This window comes from Octopus bimaculoides, chromosome 6, assembly GCF_046866305.1.
Source record: "Octopus bimaculoides isolate indiv1 chromosome 6, ASM4686630v1, whole genome shotgun sequence".
Lineage (NCBI taxonomy): Eukaryota > Metazoa > Mollusca > Cephalopoda > Octopoda > Octopodidae > Octopus > Octopus bimaculoides.
This window is the reverse complement of record NC_142933.1, coordinates 27,421,820-27,447,270: the sequence shown is the minus strand read 5'-3', so window position 1 is coordinate 27,447,270 and position 25,451 is coordinate 27,421,820. Positions and strand designations below refer to the sequence as shown.

The 25,451-nt window shown below is 35.6% G+C and overlaps 1 protein-coding gene across 1 annotated transcript in view; it reads left to right on the top strand.

Annotated features, from left to right (window-relative positions):
- The first annotated feature begins 786 nt into the window (after positions 1–786).
- Positions 787–25,451, top strand: part of LOC149134992 (uncharacterized) — a 30,703-nt gene continuing 6,038 nt past the window's right edge. Inside the window, exons 1-4 of the mRNA XM_089353657.1 lie at positions 787–850; positions 17,335–17,392; positions 18,570–18,689; positions 22,396–22,527. Of these exons, the coding sequence (XP_089209783.1) occupies positions 17,335–17,392; positions 18,570–18,689; positions 22,396–22,527 (310 nt within the window). The 5' untranslated portion in view covers positions 787–850. The remainder of the gene's footprint in view (positions 851–17,334; positions 17,393–18,569; positions 18,690–22,395; positions 22,528–25,451) is intronic.

The following is a 25,451-nucleotide window of genomic DNA, read 5'->3' as shown; positions in this document are numbered from 1 at the left end:
CATTTGTTTCGTAGTTTACAGAATAATTTGGGGGACATAACTTTCGCAAGCCAGGAGGAGGTCGAAACTTACATTTCAGAGTTCTTCGCTGTGAAACCAAAAGAGTTTTACATTGATAGAATTAAAAAGCTTGTAAATAGACGGAAGGAAGTCATAGATAATCAGGGAAAGTACATTGATGATTAAATTTCAGTTAAATATAACATTTGATCACTTGTTTTCTTTATTCAAAGTTCGGACAGAACTTATAGGATGACTTGATAGGATTTCCAACGAATAAAGTCATAACATGCAACTAGAGTTTTTTTCAATTCTTGCAGTTTGTTTTTCAAATTCTTACTAATTTGGAATAAGCGCTGGTTAAAAGTTAATTACAAAATACTTGAATATTTTGTTATTCTTTCTGTTTTCGTCCCCTGATGCCATTGTTAATTCAATAAAAGATCTAATGTTTGAGAACCAATTGTTTATATTTCAATATTTGGTCTGTGAATTCTGATGGATTTGCATTGAGTTCCTTCTCATTTCTTTTACCTCTCCCCTTTGTATTTTAAGTATATTATTATTTTATACGCTTTTTCCATTACGCTCACCACTATCTATACACTGGGTACTGAAATATAGGGGTTGATATTTATTATGTTTATTAGATAAATTGGTTTGCATTATAAATCAATAACTGCAAAGATATTGTAAATATGCACAAAGATATTGTAAGTATGCATGATATCAATTATGAAATTGTACTAACAGCTGGTGTCTGCAAGCGCAACTTTCTTCAGTCTTATTAAATTTTTACTTATATCAGACTGTTTTTTCTGAACATAAGGGTCATCTTTATGCTCATAAGGTAAGTGAATGTTTGGAAAGTTATATTTAATGATTTAATAGAATTGTATATTTATCTTAACGTTTCGGATAGCTATGATAATGTTTTAGTTTTTCTTTTTCCTGGATTCTGATTTCATTTAGAATATAATATTTAGACGTTACATATTTATGAATAAACATAACCGCTAAAAAACGAACCGGTGTGTTAAGAACATAATGAGCTGGCATTTTTCTTAAATGTTATAAAATTTTCAATAAATTTAACGAAAGAAACATAGTGTACTCGCAGACTTGATAAATATAATATAAAACATATCCGAAAAATGATAAACCAACGCTTTAATAGTAAACCAACGTTTTAATCTCTTACTCTCTACAGTATACTCTTGCTCTCTACAGTACATTCGGTAGGATATTTCAGTGTGCCCCCTTTCAAAGTAAGTTAATCCTTCCAAACCAAACAACTATCATCCCATTGCTTTCACTTCCAACGTCTTCAAAATAATGGAGACAACTATTGACAATGACGCTCTCCATAACTTTGAATCTCTCGCTCCTCATCGACTACTTGCACGGTGTCCACAGAACCAGATCCACTGGAAATTTATTCTCTTGTGTCACCCAAAATCTTTGAAGAATTTTGGCAAAAGCAATGTTGTTGCCATAGACATCAGCATAGCCTTCGACCGTGTCTGGTATGCCAATCTCCTATCAAAACTTGCCGCATATCTTCGTTCGGTATCTTTATATCACATTGCGATATTGTGGCGTGTGTGCTCACAGAATTTCGGACCCATTCTGAATCAATTCTGTTGTTCCCCATGGTTCGATTCTGTCCCTATCCTCTTCCTTCTATACATTAATGATATACTTACCACCACATCTAACACTATTACACAGATGACAAGACCATTCACCACTTCCTAATTTTCTCTGACCATGCTCCGTTCACACGCAACTTACACACACGTCGAACCTGCATTAATTCCATAAGGAGAGTCCCTGAGAGCATCGCCAGCCTTGTCTCTTTTACCAGCCCCAAAGATCAAATACTAGTCATATCAAGAATACACCACTGCACTACACCTCTTCTAAACATGTTTGGTACTCAACTAGAGCTTTCATAGTCACTCCAAATGCTGGGCTTCTCCTGGCGAAAGCACATCCTTAACATAGCTAGGATCTCATTCTAAAAAAATGACCCATCTCTCTAGAGCAGTGGTTCCCAAATTTTTACGAGTTATCGCCCCTTTGGCTCCTAGATTACATTCCTAGCGCCCCACTCCATCACCATAAACATAGATCCCTTTCTATTGCAAATTCGAAACAACTATATTCCACATATAAAACTTAATCTAGTTAACCCATTATTTTATTGTTTTTACAATATTAAAGAGCAAATTTACATTTCACCTGTAACTATGTTGTTTTATATTTTTACTGCGATGGTTGTACTTTGTGCAGGGGCATCAGCTTCCCAACATCAGGCTGAAAGACACTAAGAAATAGTCTTAGATTCAATCTGGTTTTACCTTGCTTAGAAAGAAGCTGGGCTCGCTTAACTGAATATGACATTAGGAAGGCAATAAAGTATATTTTGACTTTGTTCCACAGTGCAGGGTAGCAGTCAGCAATGTTCTTTTCAGTAAAAAAATTCCGATATAACTTTTAAAGTTTGGCCTCAGCTTAATGTCATTTTAAAGTGAAACTAGTTCCTCCTCCACTAGTCTTGTTTCCTCATTACAGATATCTAGGAATCACCCAGACTAGTATTTTAAGCAAAAATAGATATCCTGAAGTTTGTCAGATGTGACAGGTATGAACAATATACTTGCATATCATCTTTTGGTATACACTTTTCCTTCTTCAGTTCGGAGGGGCACTGAAACTGGAAGAACTCAAGACGGCTTACGTTACGTTTGAATAACTTTAACTCGGACAGAAACGTGGAGAAGGTTGATTTTCCATTGATAAGGTTTAACCTCATTTCCTTGCTGTTGCTAATTAATTTCAGCTGTTACAAATTAATTTCAGCTGTTGCAAATTAATTTCAGCTGCTGCAAATTCATTTGAGCTTTGTGAGCCCTGCCTGATGCTTTTTAGTTCATCGCAAAGAACATAATTAGAGTCTTGCAAGAATTCAACAACTGTTTTAATAAAAGAATAGAAAGTTTCAGGTCGTTTCCCATTACCATCCATCGAACCTCCGTATGCAACAACAATAGTTCAAAATCTTTATCATTCTCAATGCAGAGCTGTTGAAACAGAAAGGAAATGAGAGCTTGTGCAATATATGCGTCCGTTTGAGTGTGTGCCTATACATAAGGGTATGTATATGTATGAGGATGTATAAGGATAAATATATTTATATATGATATAATAATATAAATAGAAAAAAAAATATATATGCATGTATACATATATGTACATACTTGACTTTGGTGTTCCATCTACAGCTCAAAAACGAAATACTGACTATTTTTTGATATCTGCTTCCAGTCGTCATACAGATGATAACTCTTGAGCTACGAGCAAGAAACTTTTATTGCTTGGCAAAGAGGATTCATTTAACTGTGAGATAAATTTGGTTGTTCTGTATATTCTAGATGTTAAAACATCCCACATTTTGAAACACATGTAATATGCATTCCAGAGAAAAAAAAACAACAAAACTCGTACTTCCACCTCTTCATTTAAAGTTAAAATTAAAAACAAAAGCGAGAAATTCCAGTTTATACATGATAGCTTTTCCAACTTTTTTCACTGTAAAAATACAAATTACAAGTGTTTCAAAACTACTACATGATGAAAAATAAAAACGGAAAATGAATGGTGACTTGTGTTCCAAAGATACGATGCGGGGATGGGTAGACGTTTGAAAGAATATGAATTAAAAAGTTTTATTCTAAAGAAAGTCTGCTCGTGAGTATTTTAAAATGTGGGATACTTGTAAAATGTGGGAAAATGCCGAAAAAATCCGAGAGGTTCCGATTCTGAAAGCCTGACAAATATATAATTAAATGCCGTTGTTTTGAATTCGTAATGATAGAGTTTGTAAGATATAAACTTGAAAAAATGGTCAAAAACACTGAAAATCAGAAAGATTAGGTTGTTAAAATGATGGGCTCCAACTGAAACTTCACTATGCTAACGTTGTGTACCTCTTACCGGTACTTCCATACACACACACACACACACACACACACACACACACACACACACACACACACACACACACACACACACAGATATATATATTATAATGTTATTTTAATCAAAGTATGAGTGAATCCTATATTTAAAAGCAAATATACGAAGACAAATAGTTTGGGCAACTCTGAAAATTTGCAAAATTTATATAATTTTTGTAAACTAATTTTTACTTAGAACAAAATCAATATATTAATTATGAAAGATATTAGGAATCGCTTACCTTTGCCTTAAAAATAGAAACTCAAAACAAACAGTAGTGTGTAATACATGGAAGTTTAAAATTTAAATTTGTTTAGTGAAACTAAACCCACACTGTCTGTCTGTTTGTCTGTCTGTGTTTGTGTGTATGTGTGTATTATATATATATATATATATATATATATATATATATATATATATATACGCACACATACATACACATGTATATATGCCAACACACAGACATAGACACACAGACACACACACACACACGCACGCACATATATGTATGCATCCGTTTGAGAGTTTGTGTATACATAAAGGTATGTAAATGTATGAGGATGTATAAGGATGTATATATTTATATGTAATATATATATATATACATATATATATAAATACATATAAAGCTAAATAGATACATATATACATAAATACATATACATATGAATGCATATCTATCTATCTATCTATCTATCTATCTATCTATCTATCTATCTATCTATATATATATATATATATATATATATATATATATATATGAATGCACATATATTTATATACGCACACAGATGCACAAGCACGTATAGTTTATATACCAACACACACACATATATGCGTCTGTGTGTATGTGTTTGTATACATAAGGGTATGTATATGTATGAGGATGTATAAGGATATATACATTTATATATGATATGATAATATAAATAAAAAATCATATATATGCATATATACATATATGTACGTACTTACATATATATGTATTAATATATGCACATATAGGTACAGGACGTCACAAAACGTAAACAACATGAAATACGAAAACGACATGGATTACGATATACGAAAACATGAAATACGAAGGCAAACCTGGGTATGTGAACAACGAGAGAAACAAATGGAAACAAGACAAGTAACATGAAGAACAGCCCTTCATCAGTTGTCGGCTGTTCATCTACGCCACATTTCGAGCAATACACGACAATATATGTCTTCGGTAACAGTTGCTCCCGCAAACCAAAATAAAATTTGGGATTTTGCGGAGGGATTTTGCGGAGGGATTTTGCGGAGAGAGAACTGTACAGTGTAAAGTCGCATCAAAATTATAAAGTTAAACTTATTTGGAAATGGATGCGTGGCGTTCAATCGTATAATAATAATAATAATAATAATAATAATAATAATAATAATAATAATAATAATAATAATAATAATATATATATATATATATATATATATATATATGCATATATACATACATGTTCGTACTTACATATATATGTATAAATATATATATGCATATATGGTTACGTACTTACATATATAGGCATATATATATATATATATATATATATATATATATATATATATATATATATATATATATATACTGTATATATTCATAGACGAGTCAGTTTATGTATGTATATATATACACACACACACACACACACATATATATATATATATACACACACACACACACACACACACATATATATATATATATATATATATATATATATATATATATATCTTACTATAATGGGCGTTATATCCGTCTGTCTATTCCCTCTCCACGGTCAAATGGCTGGACCAATGGTCACGATTTTTTTCGGGATTACGAAGGAGGTAATCAGGAAGGTTTTTAGCGAAAAAAAAAATGTGATAAAGTATGATTATTTAGTGGATATTGAGTTTTGTATTAATAAATCACCTTTGATTTTTTTTTTTCTGTGTGAAAATTTCGGCGACGCGGATTAACTCTGGATTCTCCCACCCGTAAAGTTCGTGAATTTAGAGGGTTTAGATTTACGATACTATCCCTTTATTTCCCATTGTAGATGGGCAGCTTTGCTATCTTACTATAATGAGTGTTATTTCTGTCTCTCCGTCTCTTTGTCTGTTCCCTCTTCACGGCCAGACGGCTGGACCAATGGTTACGGTATTTTTCGGGATTACAAAAAGTGTCTTGAGGAAGGTTTTAGCATTAAAAAATCAGAAAGTATGACTATTACGTGGATATCGATTTTTGAATTGATAACCACCTTCGCATTTTATAAAAAATTTACCGACAACGAACGAATAACTCTTATTTTCATCATATAGTTCGTGGCCCTATCGTAGGTACAAAGGGGGTCGCGAGGACGGTTAATAGCGAAAATAAAATGGAAAAAGTGTGTCAGTATATAGTATGTGTGATTATTTAGTGGTTATTGAAGTGTGTCAGTCTCGAGCTGGATTCAAAACGGTTAATCGAAGCGGCTGTTGTTTACATCTCAGTTTTGTCAATCAAAATAACCCATGGTACCAGAACATCCAGACATTATTGGCATGGAACAGTGAGAGGTAAGTCTTAGCTTGATGTTTTGCAACCCTAAAGTTTTCCCTCGCACATCCACAACAAACAATGCATAGGGCAAGATCGTGTAGGTGTATTTTTTACCCATCCCGATGTTTACACACGGCCAATTATACGTCGCTATGGGTAGAGCAACGGATTCCAGTATTTTGAAAATTAGTGTCGATCAAACAGAAAATATCGTCTATAAAGAAGTTTTGTAATCATATCGATATTATCGCAAGGAATATGATTCATAATTTAAATAAGGAAACTTGTGAACTCTGAATGTATAAGAGTATAAACAACATTTTTTTCTTAATACTTTTTATGTAGTGATCGCAGGAAGCTCTGGCTTTCGTAAACAAATCGGAAAGGCTTTGTAAGTTACGGATAGAAAGCTACTATGGAAGACTCATAGTATAATAATATATCATCATAATATACATTCTCCGATTGAAGCGACAATTTTTAAATACAAACAAATGACCGAAAAATGATGAGCTAACTCTAGTCGGAATCGAACCCATAGTAGCTTTCTCTCCGTAATATATGTAGTATTAGACAGTTTAAGCATATATTCATTAAGTTCGGTTGAAATTGATGGGTGAGCGTTTGGCCTAATCGCATGCGCAAGGAGCCATGTTAGCATTGATCTGTGGGCTCGATTCTGGCTAGAGCTAGCTTATCATTTTTCGGTCATTTGTTTGTATTTAATAATTATCGCTACAAATCGGAGAATATGTATTATGATATATTATTATACAGTTATTATTATACTATGAGTCTTCCATAGTAGCTTTCTCTCCGTAACTTACAAAGCCTTTTCTGGCTTGTTTACAAATATTATATGTAGTATTAGACAGTTAAAGTATATAGTCATTAAATTTGGCTGTAATTGATGGGTGGACGTTTGGCCCAATGGGAGGCGCAAGATGCCATGCTAGCATTGATTTGTGGGTTCGAAAACTAAGACACCTGTTTGTTGCTTATGCACCTGTCTTCGTCTTTTGTTTTCCTGTAAATTTCAGCTATGTATGTAAATATATATATATATATATATATATATATATATATATATATATATATATATATATATATATATATATACATATATATATATATATGTATGTATATGTGTGTGTGTGTGTGTGTGTATGTGTATGCTTACATGCATGTATATATATATATATGTATGTATGTACATATATATATATGTATATATCTGTAAATACATTTATACGTAAATATATATATATATATATATATATATATATATATATATATATATACACACATATATACGTGAATATATGTATATGTATATATTTACATGTAAAAATATATATATACATAAATCTATATATATATGTGTGTGTGTGTGTGGTGTGTGTGTGTATGTTTGTGCTCGTGTGAGTACTTTCTTTGAATTTTGTCGTTGCTTTTCCTCACGTCGCCATTATCCTTGTTGACGCTGCTTTTGGTCAGTAACATATCTTTCTAAGGAATTCCCATGGGAATTTTATGACCTGCTTCGTAGTAAACTTTAAAATTTTTCTTTTCTATTTATTTTTCTTCTTGTTCTTGAGAAGAAAAAAAACATGAGGCAACTTTTTATAGATCGATTTTAAACACTATTTTCTAAACCAGATAAAAATAGACTATACATCACATGAAAGGATAGAGGAGATAGACTGATGTTAATGCAACTGTCGCTAAAATTAGTGGCCATCTATCACTGGATCCTTAAATTGTCTACAAGTACAAAAGTACTAAGAAACTGTTTTCAGTTTCAGAAGAAGCCAAGGAATGTGTAAAAGAGTTGAGGATCAAGGTGACTGAGGTACAACAAGGGGAAACAGAAGAACCTCCTGATGAAGCAAAACAAGTACAAACACAAGCCAAATCAGATAGAATCTCAGAGTTGCGTAACAGATAAAAGGTAAGGCTTTGCTGGCAAATACCGTACAAAGGCCAGTGATCCTGATGTTGATATAAATATGGCCCATCAGTGATTGGCTGACTCTAGACTTAAATCAGAAACAGAGAGTTTTATAATTGCAGCTCAGGATCAGTTTCTGCCCGCCAGAAACCAGGAAGCATCCTTTAAAATGGTGCCGATCCTGACTACCGCTTTTGTGGTGGAACCATAGAAACAATCGACCATCTCATCTTTGGATTATCTTTTCATATATAATTACAATCATAGACTTGGTGAGTATTCGCAGCGGGTCAAATCTGAACTCCCAAGAACTGGTGGATGCATAGTGGGGCTTTAGGATTCAAACTGATCGAACTATTAAGCCTAATAAACCAGATAGAGTTGTAAAAATCACATTGATAAAACAGGTTTGTTCATAGAGTTGCCAATCGCTGCAAACATTCTAAGAGTTAAGTAAATACAAGGACCTTGAAAAATAGGTTTCAAACATGTGACATCTAAGAACAACGACTGTATCAGTGATCATCGAAGCTTCAGGGATAATACCAAATGGCACCTTTAAACACTATGGTCGGATACCTGTAACTCCAAAATATCAGAATTACAAAAAATTGTTCTCAAGGATACTGCCCACATCCTAAGAAAAACATTGTCATTTCAACCTGAAAATGCCTGATTCTCTAAAAGCTCTTTCAAAACTGAAATATTACAAAGTTAAAAGAATCTTAGTTACGAGATTCTGATCTCCTTCCAGTACAATATATTATTGCCAATCATAAATAACACCTTCAGCAAAACGTCCAACACACTGTCACTTCAGGTCTCTGGTTGAGACTTCAAAACACTTGTGTAAAAAACAAAGCAACAATATAAATAATAATAATGATAATAATAATGATAATAATAATAATGATGAAGATAATGATGATGATGATGATGATGATGATGATGATGATGATGATGATGATGATGATAATAATAATGCCGACCTATAGCATGCCTCACCATCATATAAACTATTAACATCTATAATAACCTATAAAGCATATGAATTCTCGGGCAATAGGAAGTTATTCCCAGTGGAACAAAAGGGATGTAAAAGGAGTTCATATAGATGTAAGGACCAATTGCTAATTGATAAAATGGTCATTGAAAATTGCAAATCCAAACGCAGAAACCTTAGCACCGCTTGGTTAGATTACAAGAAGGCTTTTGACAGTGTCCTTCATGCATGGATCATCAAGGCCCTGAAAATTTACAAGTTAGCTCCAATTGTGAACTTTTTAAAAGTAATCATGGATTCGTGGAGAACCACCGTCATTTTAAACAATATTACAAGGATATACCACCTCACCAGACATCAATATCGCCTGTGGTATCTTTCAAGGTGACTCATTATCACCATTACTATTCTGCCTCGCTCTGTTCCCTTTATCCACGCAACTGAATAACGCTAAGAGAAGGTATAAGATCTTTAATCAGAAAATTAATCATCTACTCTATATGGATGATCTAAAACTGTTTACCAAAAATGACAAATAATTAGAAGAGCCCTTGAATATTGTCAAAGAATTCAACTCTGATTCAGGTATGAAATACAACTTGACAAATGTGCAAAAGCTACTTTCAAGGCAGGGAAGTTCATAAAAGCAGAAAACATTGAATTTGATACTACTACAGCTATTCGAAACCTAGACCAATCCGAAATATACAAATATATGGGAACCAATGAATGTGGTGGTATTCAGCACTTTAAAATGAAAGAGAAAATCCGCAAGAAATGCTACCGAAGGGTAAGAATGATCTTAAACTCAGAATTAAATGCTGCTAACAGAATTAATGCGATCAATTTTTTTGGCCATACCAATAACCGCGGTATCATTAAGTGGAGTCTCACTGACATGCAGAATATAAATGGAAAGACCCGTAAAATCTTTATAAGGTACCGAATGCACTATCCAAAATCAGATGTAAACAGGATTTATCTCCGAAGAAAAATAGGTGGAATAGGCCTGATACAGCTCGAACAATCCTTCAAATCAACAATAATAGGCCTTAAAACATAACTTAATACAACAAGTGGTGTGCTCTTATGAACTGCACTGAAGCATGAAGATTCCAAGCAGGCTCCAGTCATGAAGCTTAGTAAGAAATTTAAAAAGTCTCTTGGCCTACAAGTTAACAATAAGAATGACCAAAGACACCCAAATGCTTCTCCTGATTTAGAAATTAACAATCAGAAAGACCAAAGAGATCCAAATAGTGACAAATCTATCATTGATGCAAATGATTGTGTTGAATGTGCCTGGTGTGCCCTTATCGGGTAGTCATGATGGGTATACTGGTCTTCCTATATATTTTACCCTAGTGTCACTTTGATGGTATACACTGCTCTCTCACTCAATAATAAGAATAATAATAGTTCTTCGTAACAGAAGTACAAGGTCCATTACATCGACCCCAATGCTCAAATGCAACTTATTTTGCTGTCCTAGAAAGGATGAAAGCCAAAATCGACCTCAGCAGAATTTGAGCTCAGAACGTAAAGCCAGACGAAATGCCACCAATCATTTGTCCGGCGTGCCAATGATTCAGCCAGATCACCGCCTTTATCATAATATTAATCCTTCCTACTATGGGCACAAGACCAGAGATTTTTGTGGGGGATGGGACTAGTCGATTACACTGACCCCACTTTTCAAATGGTGCTTATTTCATCGACGCCGAAAATATTGAAAAATTAAAGTCGACCTCAGTGGCATTTGAACTCAGAACATAAAGACGAGCCAACTGCCGCTAAGCATTTTGCCCGGTGTGCAAACGATTCTGCTTGCTCACTGCCTTTTTCATAATTACAATAATAGAGAGTTAACATTACCAATTCGTTAATAAATGAATTAATAGTAGTAACGAGCACGACAACGATGGCATCTTTGGAAATAAGATGGAATCATCCGTGATGTGAATGCCAGTGGCTTGACCAGTGGAAAACCGCCTGATGAGAAATAGTCCGTGTGCAAATGCAAAGCGTTAGAAAACAAAAAAGTATGTGTAATAAAATGATCCATGCAAAGAAGTCCTTGCAAAGTGGTCTCATAAACTAAAGTAAAATAAATTAAGATAATGTGGTCCGACAGAGTAAAGCAAAGTATTGTAAGGTAAAATAAGGTGGCTCACCAAAGGTGATCCGCTAAGGTAGGAAAAGCTATTGAAGGGAAAATGAAACGAAAGTAAAGAAGGTGGTTCGACAAACTGATACTATAGGGCACGATGATTTGATGTGGAGGTGGTCCAATGGTGAAGTCTACTCAATAAGGAAGAAGTTCAATAACGGGAAGTGATTTATAGGGAAACCCAAGAAGGATAATTACAGAAAGTGACCCGCGTAAGGTGGCCAACACAGAGGAAATATATATCCCTCCATACAGTGTCGCTCAAATAATGTAATCCATATGGAATAATACGCATATCACAAATCGTGTAATAAAGCGGGGACCAACAATGTAAGAGGAAAAGATTGCCCATAAATGGAGGGTAATTCAATGAAAAAAAGGAGGTCAAGTAGTATGATCTGCGAAGAGTAATCCATAGAAATTAAGTCATAGAGGAGTTCCTAAAGAGAATCCATAAAGTTAATCCTTAAAGACAATAATCCATGAGGTATATGCAGAACAGTGAGAATCCAAACGATAGTGTATCTATATTAGAGACTGAGGTAGTATTAATACCGAGAGGTGATATTTATCCCCGCTTAAACGTAGATGTTCTGATAAAACAAACTTAACAGCAGTAGATACCATGAGAGAACTTTCATATTGGCTTTTGGTGCAAAATACACTCTTGCATATATAGCTAGCAGGGAGATAAATCTCCGTCACCTTCCAGCGCCGAGACCACCAAATCACCTGATTTCGACCTTCTTTGGTTTTGTCAATGATGGACGCTTGACCGTAAGAGACAGCAGCGACTCACCTCTCTGGCAGCGATATGTAGAGAAACAGTTCCAGAACAGGTCCTGGTGTCGTGATTAACCAGTGAGTTTATTAATATATATATTAGCAACAGAGGCAGTATTAATACCAAGAGGTAATGTATTTATTCGTTCTCAATACTTTTTTGGAAGATTCGGTTGTGAACATCTTTCTTTAGATGATGTATGTTCACCTTATTGTATGTCTCCAAGTCCTTTTACAACGAATAATTGTTTGTTATGATGCAAATCGTTGAAAGGCAGGGTTACCATACGTCCTGGTTTATTAGCGTTGTACTGGCATCTCGGCCGGTTTGAAATTATGTCCCGTTCTTACGGAAATCTGGAAAAATTCTATTTGTCATGATTTTTATCCTGATTTATCAGAAAATTCGAGTGGTATTGATAGTAATTAGCCTTTTGAACGCAATTTCAAACATGCATTTGAAACTAAAACCTACTTCTTACACATACATAAATCATAATATTCAGAATTGTTTCTTCCATAAAAAAAAAAAAACCCCAGAAATCCAGATGACTATTGAAAATTCAGAAGGCTTCTAGAAAAACCAGTTAGCAACAGGAAATTTCCATGGGCTGAGAGAAACAATGGAATTCCCTGAACTTTTACTCAATCTCACATTAATAACTGATAATATTAAGCTCTATACAAGGCGGTAAGCTGGCAGAATTGTTAGCACGCCAGGAAAAATCATTAGCGGCATCACGTCCGTCTTTACGTTCTGAGTTCAAATTACGTTGACTTTGTCTTTCATCCCTTTCGAGGTCGATAAAATAAGTACCAGTTGAACACTGGGATCGATGTAATCAGCTGATACCCCTTCCCTACGTTTGCTGGCCTTGTACCAGTACCAATATTTGAAATAAATATTAAGCCTGGTACGAGACACGTTTTACATAGGATAGAGCCAGACTGCCGAGCTTGGACGATTCAAGTCGTCCCATAGACAATTCACAAGAATTACACGACGAGCCAATAGAACCCGCCACTGACAATTGACAGAGACATCTCTCATACTCAATTTTTATCTTTTATATTTTACTCTGTCAACCAAATTACAGAGAACTGCTGGATAACTATTGAATTTCTGACAACCATATTAAATTATTTATGTAATTAAAACTTTATGGAAACATAAATAATAATTTATGGAAACATAAATAATAAATATTTCACTACCTGCTCAAAGTTTTCTGAAAAGATTACAAGCAACAATGTATTTCTTAAAAAAACAAACAGTGGAAATGAAAATATGAAGGTTCTGATGATTGAATAAATACCATTTGACAATTATAACATGCGTTTAATTTATTTTTTAATGTTATGTTCTATTTAGAAATATTTTACATGAAAGTAAGGCGACGAGCTGGCAGGATTGCTAGCACGTTGGGCAAGATGCTTAGCGGTATTTCGCTCGTCTTTACGTTCTGAGTTCAAATTTCGTCAAGGTCGACTTTGCCTTTCATCCTTTCGGGGTCGCTGAAATAAGTACTAGTTGAGCGCTGGCTTCGATGTAATCGACTCATCCTCACCTCCCAAATAATACTTATAACAATAATTATTATTTTTATTAAGACACCGAGCTCGCAGAATCGTTAGAGCAGGAATCGGGGAAGATAAGATTGTACTGTAATGCAAAGAAAAGAGAGCTGCAAGTATTCAACCACGAAATGCCTGTGTCAGTGAAAGTAAGAGACGGCAAGTTGCTGAAGGTAGTTGAAAATTTGAAATACCTTGGTGCGTGGACACAAAGTACTGAAAAAGACATCGTAGCAAGGAAAGCTCTTGCCTGGGGCGCATGCCATGAATTGAGAAAGGTATGGAGTTCAAAGTTAGCAAGGAAATTGAAAGTGGGGTTGTTTCTGGCAACAGTGGAGTCTGTTCTTCTTTACAGGGCTAAAACATGGACGCTCACTAAAGTATTGAAGAAGCAGTTGGACGGTTGTTGTATGAGGATGCTTAGAACGGCACTCAATATCTCCTGGAAGAGTCATACAACAAACGTTGATTTATACCAGGGGCTAACAAAAGTAACATTGAAAATACAGCATAGAAGAATGAGGCTAGCTGGACACTGCATCAGACATACCAATGAAATTGCTAAGAAGCTAGTGCTCTGGCAACCAACAGAAGGAAGAACCAAGAGAGGAAGGAGGAAGACGACCTATATCGACAAGTTACTGGAGGATACTGGTATGTAAGGGGTACAGGAGCTGAGGACCATTATGGAAAATCGAGATGAATGGGGGAAATGTGTAAAAACAGTCTTGGGGTGTCATATGGAACGACCTAGATAAATAGATATCATTATTATTATTATTTAGAAAGTTATTACATACTACTTTAGTTAGCAGTGATGTTGTGTAGAGGTTTGATGCTTATAATTCTTTTCAATTCTCTAGAATCTTTTTCAGGATTTTTGCAGAATTAAAAATGGTACTTTCTGTCAACAATACGTGTCTCATTACGTATCCTTCATCCTTTTAAGTAGCAGTTTGGGTGTTGTGCCAATTGCACCAATAACCATAGAGACAACTGTCACCTTCGTCTTCCACTTCTACAATCACTTCATCTCTCTGGCTCCGTCCCGATATTTCTCAATTTCAGGTTTGATTAAATTAGGGTTAAAAGGTGGAGTATACATTATTTTTTCATATTTTAATTACAGTTCTGTATCATTTCTAATACATTACATTAGAGTACGATAATTATATTTGCCGTCAGTTGAGGGCAGAGATATACTAACACACACACACACACACACACACACACACACACACACACACACACACACGCACACACACACACACATACACACACACACACACACACACATTCACATACACGCACACACACACGCACACACGCACACACGCACACACGCGTCGAGCGCGCACGGATCTACACATTCACACGCACACCCATGTGTATATATATTTTCTCTGTCTGTCTATCCATCTATCTGTCTCTCTATCTGTGTCTCTCTTTCAATGACGTATTAGACAATAATGGATTCTCAGAGAAGAACCCCTATGGAAGCAATCCGAGATTTCGTAGAACTAGAACTAGAAAGGTTTTGTGGTATAATCCAATATTTAGCATAGGTGTTAGAATCAATGTAGGTAGAGAAATTTTTTTATTTAATATCTATTTTCCAAATGACCATAAATATCACAACAGAAGCACACAAAGGTTTAGCTATTCTTTTAGCAGAAACTTCGCCTCCTGTGTCAACAATTTTAAGGGTATTGCTGATGTACCTAAGTGTAATTCAAAGACACCGGAAGCTGCCCTTTGAATGGCAATTACCTTATCAAAGCATTGTATAACTAAGGTATATATTCGCAGCACCTCTACATACAAAACTTATACAGGGGTCCCAGAAAACAACTTCAAAACAAAGGTTTACTCACACAGAAATTCCTTTAGCAATAATTTTTATATATATCTCCGTTGCTGTCAATCCCCACTTGCATCTAATCAGCTTTAAATGCTTATTCGTTGAATTGGTATCCAAAAAGCTTGTATCTACTCAGAATTTATAAAATTTCTTTACTAATCACTGATGAATGATCACTTGACACTCTGAAAAGAGTATGTATACAAACACACATACATATATGTGTTTATATGTGTCTATATGTATATATATATGTATATATATATATGTATATATATATATATGTATATATATATATATGTATATATGTGTATATACATACATACATATATATATATATATGTGTGTGTGTGTGTGTGTGTGTGTGTGTGTGTAAAGGCGCGTGGCTTGGTGGTTAGGATATTCGGCTCACAATCTTAGGGTTGTGATTTCGATTCTCATACGCGTGTTGTGTCCTTGAGCAAAACACTTCATTTCACGTTTCTCCAGTCCATTCAGCTAGCGAAAATGAGTAGTACGTGTATTTCAAAGAGAGAAGCCTTATCACATTCTGTGTCATACTGAATCTTCTTATGAACTTTGTTAAGGGCACACGTGTCTGGAGTGCTCAGCACGTTCATTGCACGAGCAGGCTGTTCCGTTGATCGGATCAACTGAAACCTTCGTCATCGTAACCGAAAGAGTGACAGTTAGTCAGGATCTCTCTCTCTCCCTCTCCCCATCTGTCCATATATATATATATATATATATATATATATATATATATATATATATATATATATATATATATAGGGAGAATTCACAAAAAACAAAAGATGAAGACAGGTGGTGTAGAAAACAAATAGATGTATTAGTATAACGCTTGGGAATTGAAAAAGTCTTTAACGTTTCGAGCCTACGCTCTTCCACAGAAAAGAACACAGAAAGAAACAAGGAGAGAAACAAGTAGAGAAAAAAATGTGTGTAGTGGTTAGCGATCTATCATGGCGAATATATATATATATATATATATATATATATATATATATATATATATATATATATATATAGTCAATTTAAACATGAACAAACAAGAAAAAACACGAAAGAAAGCACGAAAAAACAACGCGAGGACGTGGAATAAGTACAGTGTTATTGGACGCTCAGGAAAGGAAAGGAAAGAAAGAGGATATGTATGTATGTATATGTATAGAAAAAGGAATAGTTATACACGAAAAGTGCCAAGTTTCTGAATCGAAAGGTTTATCAATAATATTTTTAAAATAGCTTCCAGACTAGGTATTTTTCTGGAAATAACTTTATTCCACCAATTAAGGATCTCTTAGAAAGGGTCAAGCGTACTGCAAATCTACTCTTCTGAATGATCAATTAAAAGTGAGATATTTAACATGTGTATATTTTATTTTACTTACAGATGCATGCATTTTCGAAAGTTTTGTTTTTATTAGTCCTTCCCATTGTTGTGAATTCAGGTATGTTTCAATATTCTTAGACAATTAAATTTTATCCGAAACACTGAACATTGCTGATTTTATATGACAGAAGAATGAAGACATAAACTCTAGCTTCTTCACATTCCACTCTGATATTTAAAAGTCTGCAGATATGGCACTGAATTTTAAAGAGATCGAAAAAACGTTGATTCAATAAAAGAAATAATTCAAATTTCAGCAGACTTCTTTTGCCCTAACAAAACATAATTATGTACCTATATATAGACTCGCATCCTGACATGCTTGACTGCATTGAAAAGAAAATTACTCAAAAGTTAGATACGATCTTCGCAAAGACACCGATTCATTTTTACGTTTAGTCCTCTGTATTTTCTTCCAGACCGAGTGGAGGCGCAATGGCCCAGTGGTTAGGGCAGCGGACTCGCGGTCATAGGATCGCGGTTCCGATTCCCAGACCGGGCGTTGTGAGTGTTTATAGAGCGAAAACACCTAAAGCTCCACGAGGCTCCGGCAGGGGATGGTGGCGAACCCTGCTGTACTCTTTCACCACAACTTTCTCTTACTTCCTGTTTCTGTTGTGCCTGTAATTCAAAGGGTCAGCCTTGTCACACTGTGTCTCGCTGAATATCCCCGAGAACTACGTTAAGGGTACACGTGTCTGTGGAGTGCTCAGCCACTTGCACGTTAATTTCACGAGCAGGCTGTTCCGTTGATCGGATCAACTGGAACCCTCGACGTCGTAAGCGACAGAGTGCCAACATTTCTTCCAGACCTATTATGCACACCTTACAAAACGAAAAGATCGTCAATAGGTCGTTAACCAAATATAAAACAGTGCCGTATCAATTTATGTTCGTAAATTGTATCTGCAAAAATTATTCCTCATAGTTCTATGTTCTATATTCAGTTCTATACTAATTTTCAGCTCCTTTTTTCTTGTTTGAAATTCTACACAGTTTTATATATAATTTTTTTCGATATTGCAGTCACGTATTATATCCCTCCAAACAATTTTCTTCGTTACTGCCTGGACATTATTTACTAAAATTCAATGTTTAATTTAATATTCGACTAAACTAGAATTATTGAAATCTCAAGTAAAAGAAACATACACTAAATACAGACACCAGCTCAACCCCTCAAACAAAAAAAATAGAGTCTCACTATTTTCTTTATAACTATATTTCTGTTGCAGAATGTAACGGATGTCCCTTAGACGGAAAATGCATTTGTGGTGGGAGTGGTATATTTAGATCAATGTATGACTGTAAGAAAATAACTTGTCGTAGGAAAACGATCAAGATTCGGGAAATCCGTAAGTAAGAACAAAAATATCTTTTACTTAAAGTTTATATTCTAAATTTTATGCTGTAAGCAAAATATTTCACTTGAGGAAATATAAGCTCTTAACTGAGATTATTTTTCTCACTACAATGTTAGCACTCATTCTAGGGTTCATGTTGTTAATATTCATAAGTAATAAAGCGGCGAGCTGGCAGAAACGTTAGCACGTCGGGCGAAATACTTTGCGGTATTTCGTCTGTCTTTACGTTCTGAGTTCAAATTCCACCGAGGTCAACTTTGCCTTTCATCCTTACGGGGTCGATAAATTAAGTACCAGTTGCATACTGGAACTAATTGATTGGTCCCCTCCCACAAAATTTCGGGCCTTGTGCCTAGAATAGAATAGAAAAGAATATTCATAAGTAATCCCTTTAAACTATTAAGTTGTCACGACAGCTCATGCACCTACCTGCTTGCCTGCCTACCGAAAAACAAAACAACCTACCTGCCTACCTACCAACATAGATACATTCATACACACACACACACACACACATGTGTATGTATGTATATACATATATTTATATGATGAGCTTCTTTCAGTTTCTCTCTACCAAATCCACTCACAAAGTTTTGAACTTCCTTCTATTTCCTTTTTTATTTTCGTCATTAACTAATGGTGGTCACTTCTACTTAGAAATCATATCTTCCTCCGCGAACTCCAGTTCAACAAGTAGTATTTGTTCTATTTACAGGAGATATCTAGTGAATGGGATCGTTCTCTCTTAACATGATCTGCGACTGAAAGTTAATAATTCAACTTTATATTTTCTTTTAAGTATTAGCATCTAATTTTTTGCAAATGAGATATATATGATTCTTATGATTTTATCATTAGTATTGCTATTCTTAGTTTTAGCATTTAGTTTTTATTTAATCTTTATTAATAACATTTGCTTTATTTGCTTTATTATTAACATTGGACAAAAATTTTTTAAAATTTTCTGTTGCATGAGATTTTTTTACTGATTCTAACTGTCTTTTATTGTGCTAATTTCAAATCTGCAATCGGTTTTGCTCTCCATACTCTAGTTTTCTTTCAATTTGAAGATCAACTTTTTATACATTGAAAGTTAAATTTGACATACTGTGATACACATATCCTACTGTGCTTTTTTTTAGATCTTATGATCGACAACCGTACAGCGCTATATAAAGCTTCACTGAATGTATATATATACATACACACACATATATGTGTGCCTTTGTGCCTGAAAACAGGCGTTGGTTTGTTTACGCCCCTGTAAATTAGTGGTTCGGTAAAACTGACCGATAGAATATATACGAAGCTTTAAATGATAAAAAATAAGTACTGGAGTCGATTCGCTTCACTAAAATTCTTTAAAGCGGTGACCCTGCATGGCCGTAGTTTAACGATTGAAATAAGTAACGGATAAAAGATAAAAGATGAAAGATATGTTAGCATGTATATGTAAAAATGCACAAAACCCGAAAATCCTGTTTAATTATTTCCCTTAAATAATAAATCTGAAATCAAAAGTAAACGAAACGATGTATCTTCACAAGGATTGAAATTAATCATGATTAAATAATTTTTCCACTTTAATTTTCTTTCTCATTTTTCATTTTTCATTTTATTTCTTTTATTTAATTCTTGTTTATTTTATAAATGCATATTTTAATGTCTGTTAGCTTTTATATGGTGAAATCTTTGAAATGATCTGTGGATTTACTTTTAATTTTACCTTTGTTTTTGCTATTTGTCTTATTGTATTATGAGATTGTCTTATAATATACGCCTATTTTGTAGTTGTATTTCTGTTATGTTAATTTTAAAAGAGATGCTTATGGTGTTCACTTTTGGACTAGGTTGTATTTTGGAACTAATTGTTCCTCAATGCACATTATAATATTTGGTGCAAATCGCCTAAAGAAATATCTGAAAAGCTGTAAAAATGCCGTCAACAACACTAATAAAAGTTTGTAACGATCCCATGAGGAAAAGAGATCTGAAAAAGAAGTCAATCCCTAAAGCTTTCTTTAATTTTGCCAAAAAATGACCTCAGTATATTACAAGATAGGGCCCCTTCTCCAAAAGGATGGCTCCCTCACAGGAAGCCCAAGGAGGATAAAAGTGAAATACTGAACGAACAGTTCAAAAGTGTTTTCTCTACCCCGTTAGGATACAGGCAAGGGAACAAATCAGTAGAGTTCTTTGCCACTACATCTGTAGCCAGGAAGACAGCAAAAATTGATTACATCAACACCAAAAATGTAATACTGACCCAAGATGAGACAGACGCAAATTTAGTTACTGGCCCTGATAGATTCCCAGCAATCCTTCTCAAATAATGCAAACAGGCCCCTGCTACAGCTTCTTTTTCAGAACTTTCTTGCAAGTGGTAAATTCCCAAGGAAAAGCCTTTGATAAAATCGAACATGCCTCAAGTTGCGTAATTTCGGCAAAATCAGAAAAATTGAAGAGTGGCTACACGACTTTTTAAAAGATAAAAGCCTGGTAAGTGGCAAATGGAGCTACTTCCAAGGAAACACAAATAGTGAATGGTGGGCTGAGGACAATAATATGCAGTTTAATACTAGTATATTCCAAGACCTGCGCTATCAGCACACGGAGCTGAATGAAATGTAGACAGGATACACTGGCCTAGGAGGGATTGCAACCCCTGAATCAAAATCAGTGTGCAACCTGGGAATTGACACGAATATGATGCATCTTTTCAGGTGCATATTACTAAGTTGGATCTGTAGAGCTTTCAGAACGAGAGAACGGGAAACAATGACGGTCCTCTGGAGGACATTTGTCCCCAACCGCTTAGACTACTGCTCCCAACTATGGTCACCACACAGTGTAAAATTAGCAGTGGGACTCGAAGCAATGCAACGACGCTTTACAAAGAAGATCATCTTAATGTGACAGGTTAGCTATTGAGAAAGGTTGAAGAAGTTAAGACTCTACGGCCTAGAACGAAGGCAGGAAAGATATGAAACGACATACATCTGGAAAATCCTAGAGGGACTTGTACAAAACTTTGGCATTGAAAGTTACACAAACAGCAGAACGGGGAACCACTACACAGTGACAAAGATCCCAACATCTCCATAAAAATATAGGACCAGATACTGCAACAGTTTAGGTTTCAAGAGTCTACAGCTCTTCCTTATCTTCCCCCAAAAGACTGAGGGACTTACATAGTGTGGATGTAGGCATCTTCAAAACAAAACATGGCCTCCTTCTGTCAGGAGTTCCAGATGAACCTACATCGCGGCAGAAAATGCAAATGGGGGCAACAATATCAAACTCCCTTATTCATCAAATACCACATGTTAAAGATTCCAAAGTAATAGAAGTGTAGCAAAACTAACGGTGATGCTCCAGCATGACCGCAAATCTATAACTGAAACTACTAAAAGACTAAAAGAATAAGGGAGATCGGGGAAAGTGCATACATGCATGTGTTTGTATGTCAGCAAACAGGTATATATATATATATATATATATATATATATATATATATATATATATATATATATATATATATATATATATATATATATATATATATATATATCTTTGCGTGTGTGTGTGCGCGCGCATGTGTGTGTGTATATAAATACACAAAAAGAAAAATCTCTAGAGATACGTTTCCGTGTGTATCTAAGCAAGTTATATTTAAGAATTGAAATTACATTTTCAGTTTGCAATGACGGCAAAGGTAATTGTATGAGAAATGGTACCACTCGTGTCGGCGTTCTTCAGAATCGTTGTGTAACATATAAATGCATTGTAAGAAATGCCATTGCGAAACTAACTGTGGACTATGATATCGGTAGGTAAACAAAGATATTTTACTCTCTCCCTCTGTACATATATATATTATATATATGCATGTGGATATGTATGTGTATGTGCGTTATGTATGTGTGTATATATATATGTATATATATATATATATATATATATATATATATATATATATATATATATATATATATATATATATATATATATATATATATATATATATATATATATATATATTTATATATACATACACACACATATATATATATACACACATACATATATATATATATATATATAAGCAATGTTAATTCTCTAAATGAAGTATTAACAGTAACTGCACGATAAAGTGTAGTATATTGCCACTTAAGTGTGGCTGACCCCTAGGGGTGGATGTTACTGTTGCTTTTAGCCCCAGGAGGACATCTCCTCCAGCTGGCTTATCGACACACGACTGTGTCCTGTTTGCCAAGGGAGTTATCCCTCTCACCACGACCAGCAGCACGAACGTATCCGGATTTCAGGGTTATTTCCCTTCGTCGGCGTTCGACAGCTGATGACCTTGGTGAGAGAGAAAAACCTGGCAAATCTTATATCTTCTTTTCCAGTGACATTCTTCACTGATATTGAAAAGGTGAAAACAAGCAATGTTAATTCTCTAAATGAAGTATTAACAGTAACTGCACGATAAAGTGTAGTATATTGCCACTTAAGTGTGGCTGACCCCTAGGGGTGGATGTTACTGTTGCTTTTAGCCCCAGGAGGACATCTCCTCCAGCTGGCTTATCGACCCCTAGGGGTCAGCCACACTTAAGTGGCAATATACTACACTTTATCGTGCAGTTACTGTTAATACTTCATTTAGAGAATTAACATTGCTTGTTTTCACCTTTTCAATATCAGTGAAGAATGTCACTGGAAAAGAAGATATAAGATTTGCCAGGTTTTTCTCTCTCACCAAGGTCATCAGCTGTCGAACGCCGACGAAGGGAAATAACCCTGAAATCCGGATACGTTCGTGCTGCTGGTCGTGGTGAGAGGGATAACTCCCTTGGCAAACAGGACACAGTCGTGTGTCGATAAGCCAGCTGGAGGAGATGTCCTCCTGGGGCTAAAAGCAACAGTAACATCCACCCCTAGGGGTCAGCCACACTTAAGTGGCAATATACTACACTTTATATATATATATATATACATATACATACTATATATACATATATATATGTACATAAATATAGATATACTTATATATATACATACATATATATGTACATACATATATCCTCACAGGCACCCATCATCGACCCTATCATATCACTGACCCCTTCACCTGCACTTCTAGCAACGTCATTTACTGCATCTCCTGCTCTCTCTGTCCTTCTCTGTACATCGGTCAAACGGGATACCGCTTGGCTGACCGGTTCGCGGAACACTTCCGAGACATCAGACTCGACAACGCTACTCCAGTCTCGCGCCATTTCTGCTCTACCGGTTATTCTTCACAACATCTGTCTGTTTTCGGATTGTCCTTGCACAGGGGCCATCCAGACTCTCGTCTTCACCGTGGACAGGAATTAATCTTCTCTCTTCGCTCTTTTGTGCCACATGGGCTCAACTTCCCTCCCCTCTTCATCTAACTCCCCCATCTCCTCTCTTCCTCTCACACCTACTTCCTCTCACACCTACTTCCTCTCACACCTACTTCCTCTCACACCTACTTCCTCTCACACCTACTTCCTCTCACACCTACTTCCTCTCACACCTACTTCCTCTCTTCACTCCCACCCACCTGCCCTCTCTTGCTCTAACACCTGCTTCCACTCTTCACATCTACTCACCTTCTCCCTTCCACCCTCTACCTTCATCGTACCCCTCCATCGTTACCCCACGCCTACACATCCCAACTCTACCATCCCTATACATTCCACATTCTACTCCCACATACCCCGCTACTACCCCCACACGCTCACCCCAATCCATACACCCCCACCCTTGCACCCCCACTCCCGCATCCCCCACACTCCAACACCATCATACCACATCATACCACACCGCACCACACACCACCATACCACACTACAACACAAAATACCACACCACCACATCACTACACCATCAAACCACACCACAACACACAACACCACCACACCACATCGCACCACCCTGCACACACTAGCATAGTTCACTTCCCAGCTCCCACATTACACCACCCCGTATACACTAGCACTGACCACTTCCCACACATCATCCAAACACCTACACATGCACACACCCACACGTGAAGGTCACCAGCCCCTATACACACGCACACACACGCTCTCACATACACACACCCGCGCACCTTCGTTTTGGGATCACCACAACTTTATTATCTCCGCTTCTTCCTAGCTCTCCTGTCTGACCACCTGTCCGGCCATCGCCATGATTGACCGCTAGCCACTAAAGTTTTTTTTTTATTCTCTCTGTTTATTTTCCCGTGTTCTTTTCTGTTGAAGAGCGTAGGGTCGGAACGTAAAAGACTTTCTAACCTTCCCGAGCGTTAAACTAATACATCTGTTTGTTGTTTACACACCTGTCTTCGTCTTTTATTTTTTTGTAAATTCCAACCATATATATATATATATATATATATATATATATATATATATATATATATATATATATATATATATTTATATATACATACACATACACACACACACTCACACACGCATATACGAGTGTGTGCTGAAAAGTTCCTGAATTTGGGTAAAAGAAAATGCAGGAGAATCAGTTAATTATTATTCTATTCAACATCTTCCCCCTCTTAGATTCACACAGTTGTTACAGCGGTCCTTCAGTTTTTTTTTCTACACCCCGTAAAAGAACTCGGAAGGTAGGGCCTCCAACCAGGCGTTTCGTGACACCCTTAAAGCCAGTAACGTTTCAGCACCCCTATGTGTGTGTGTA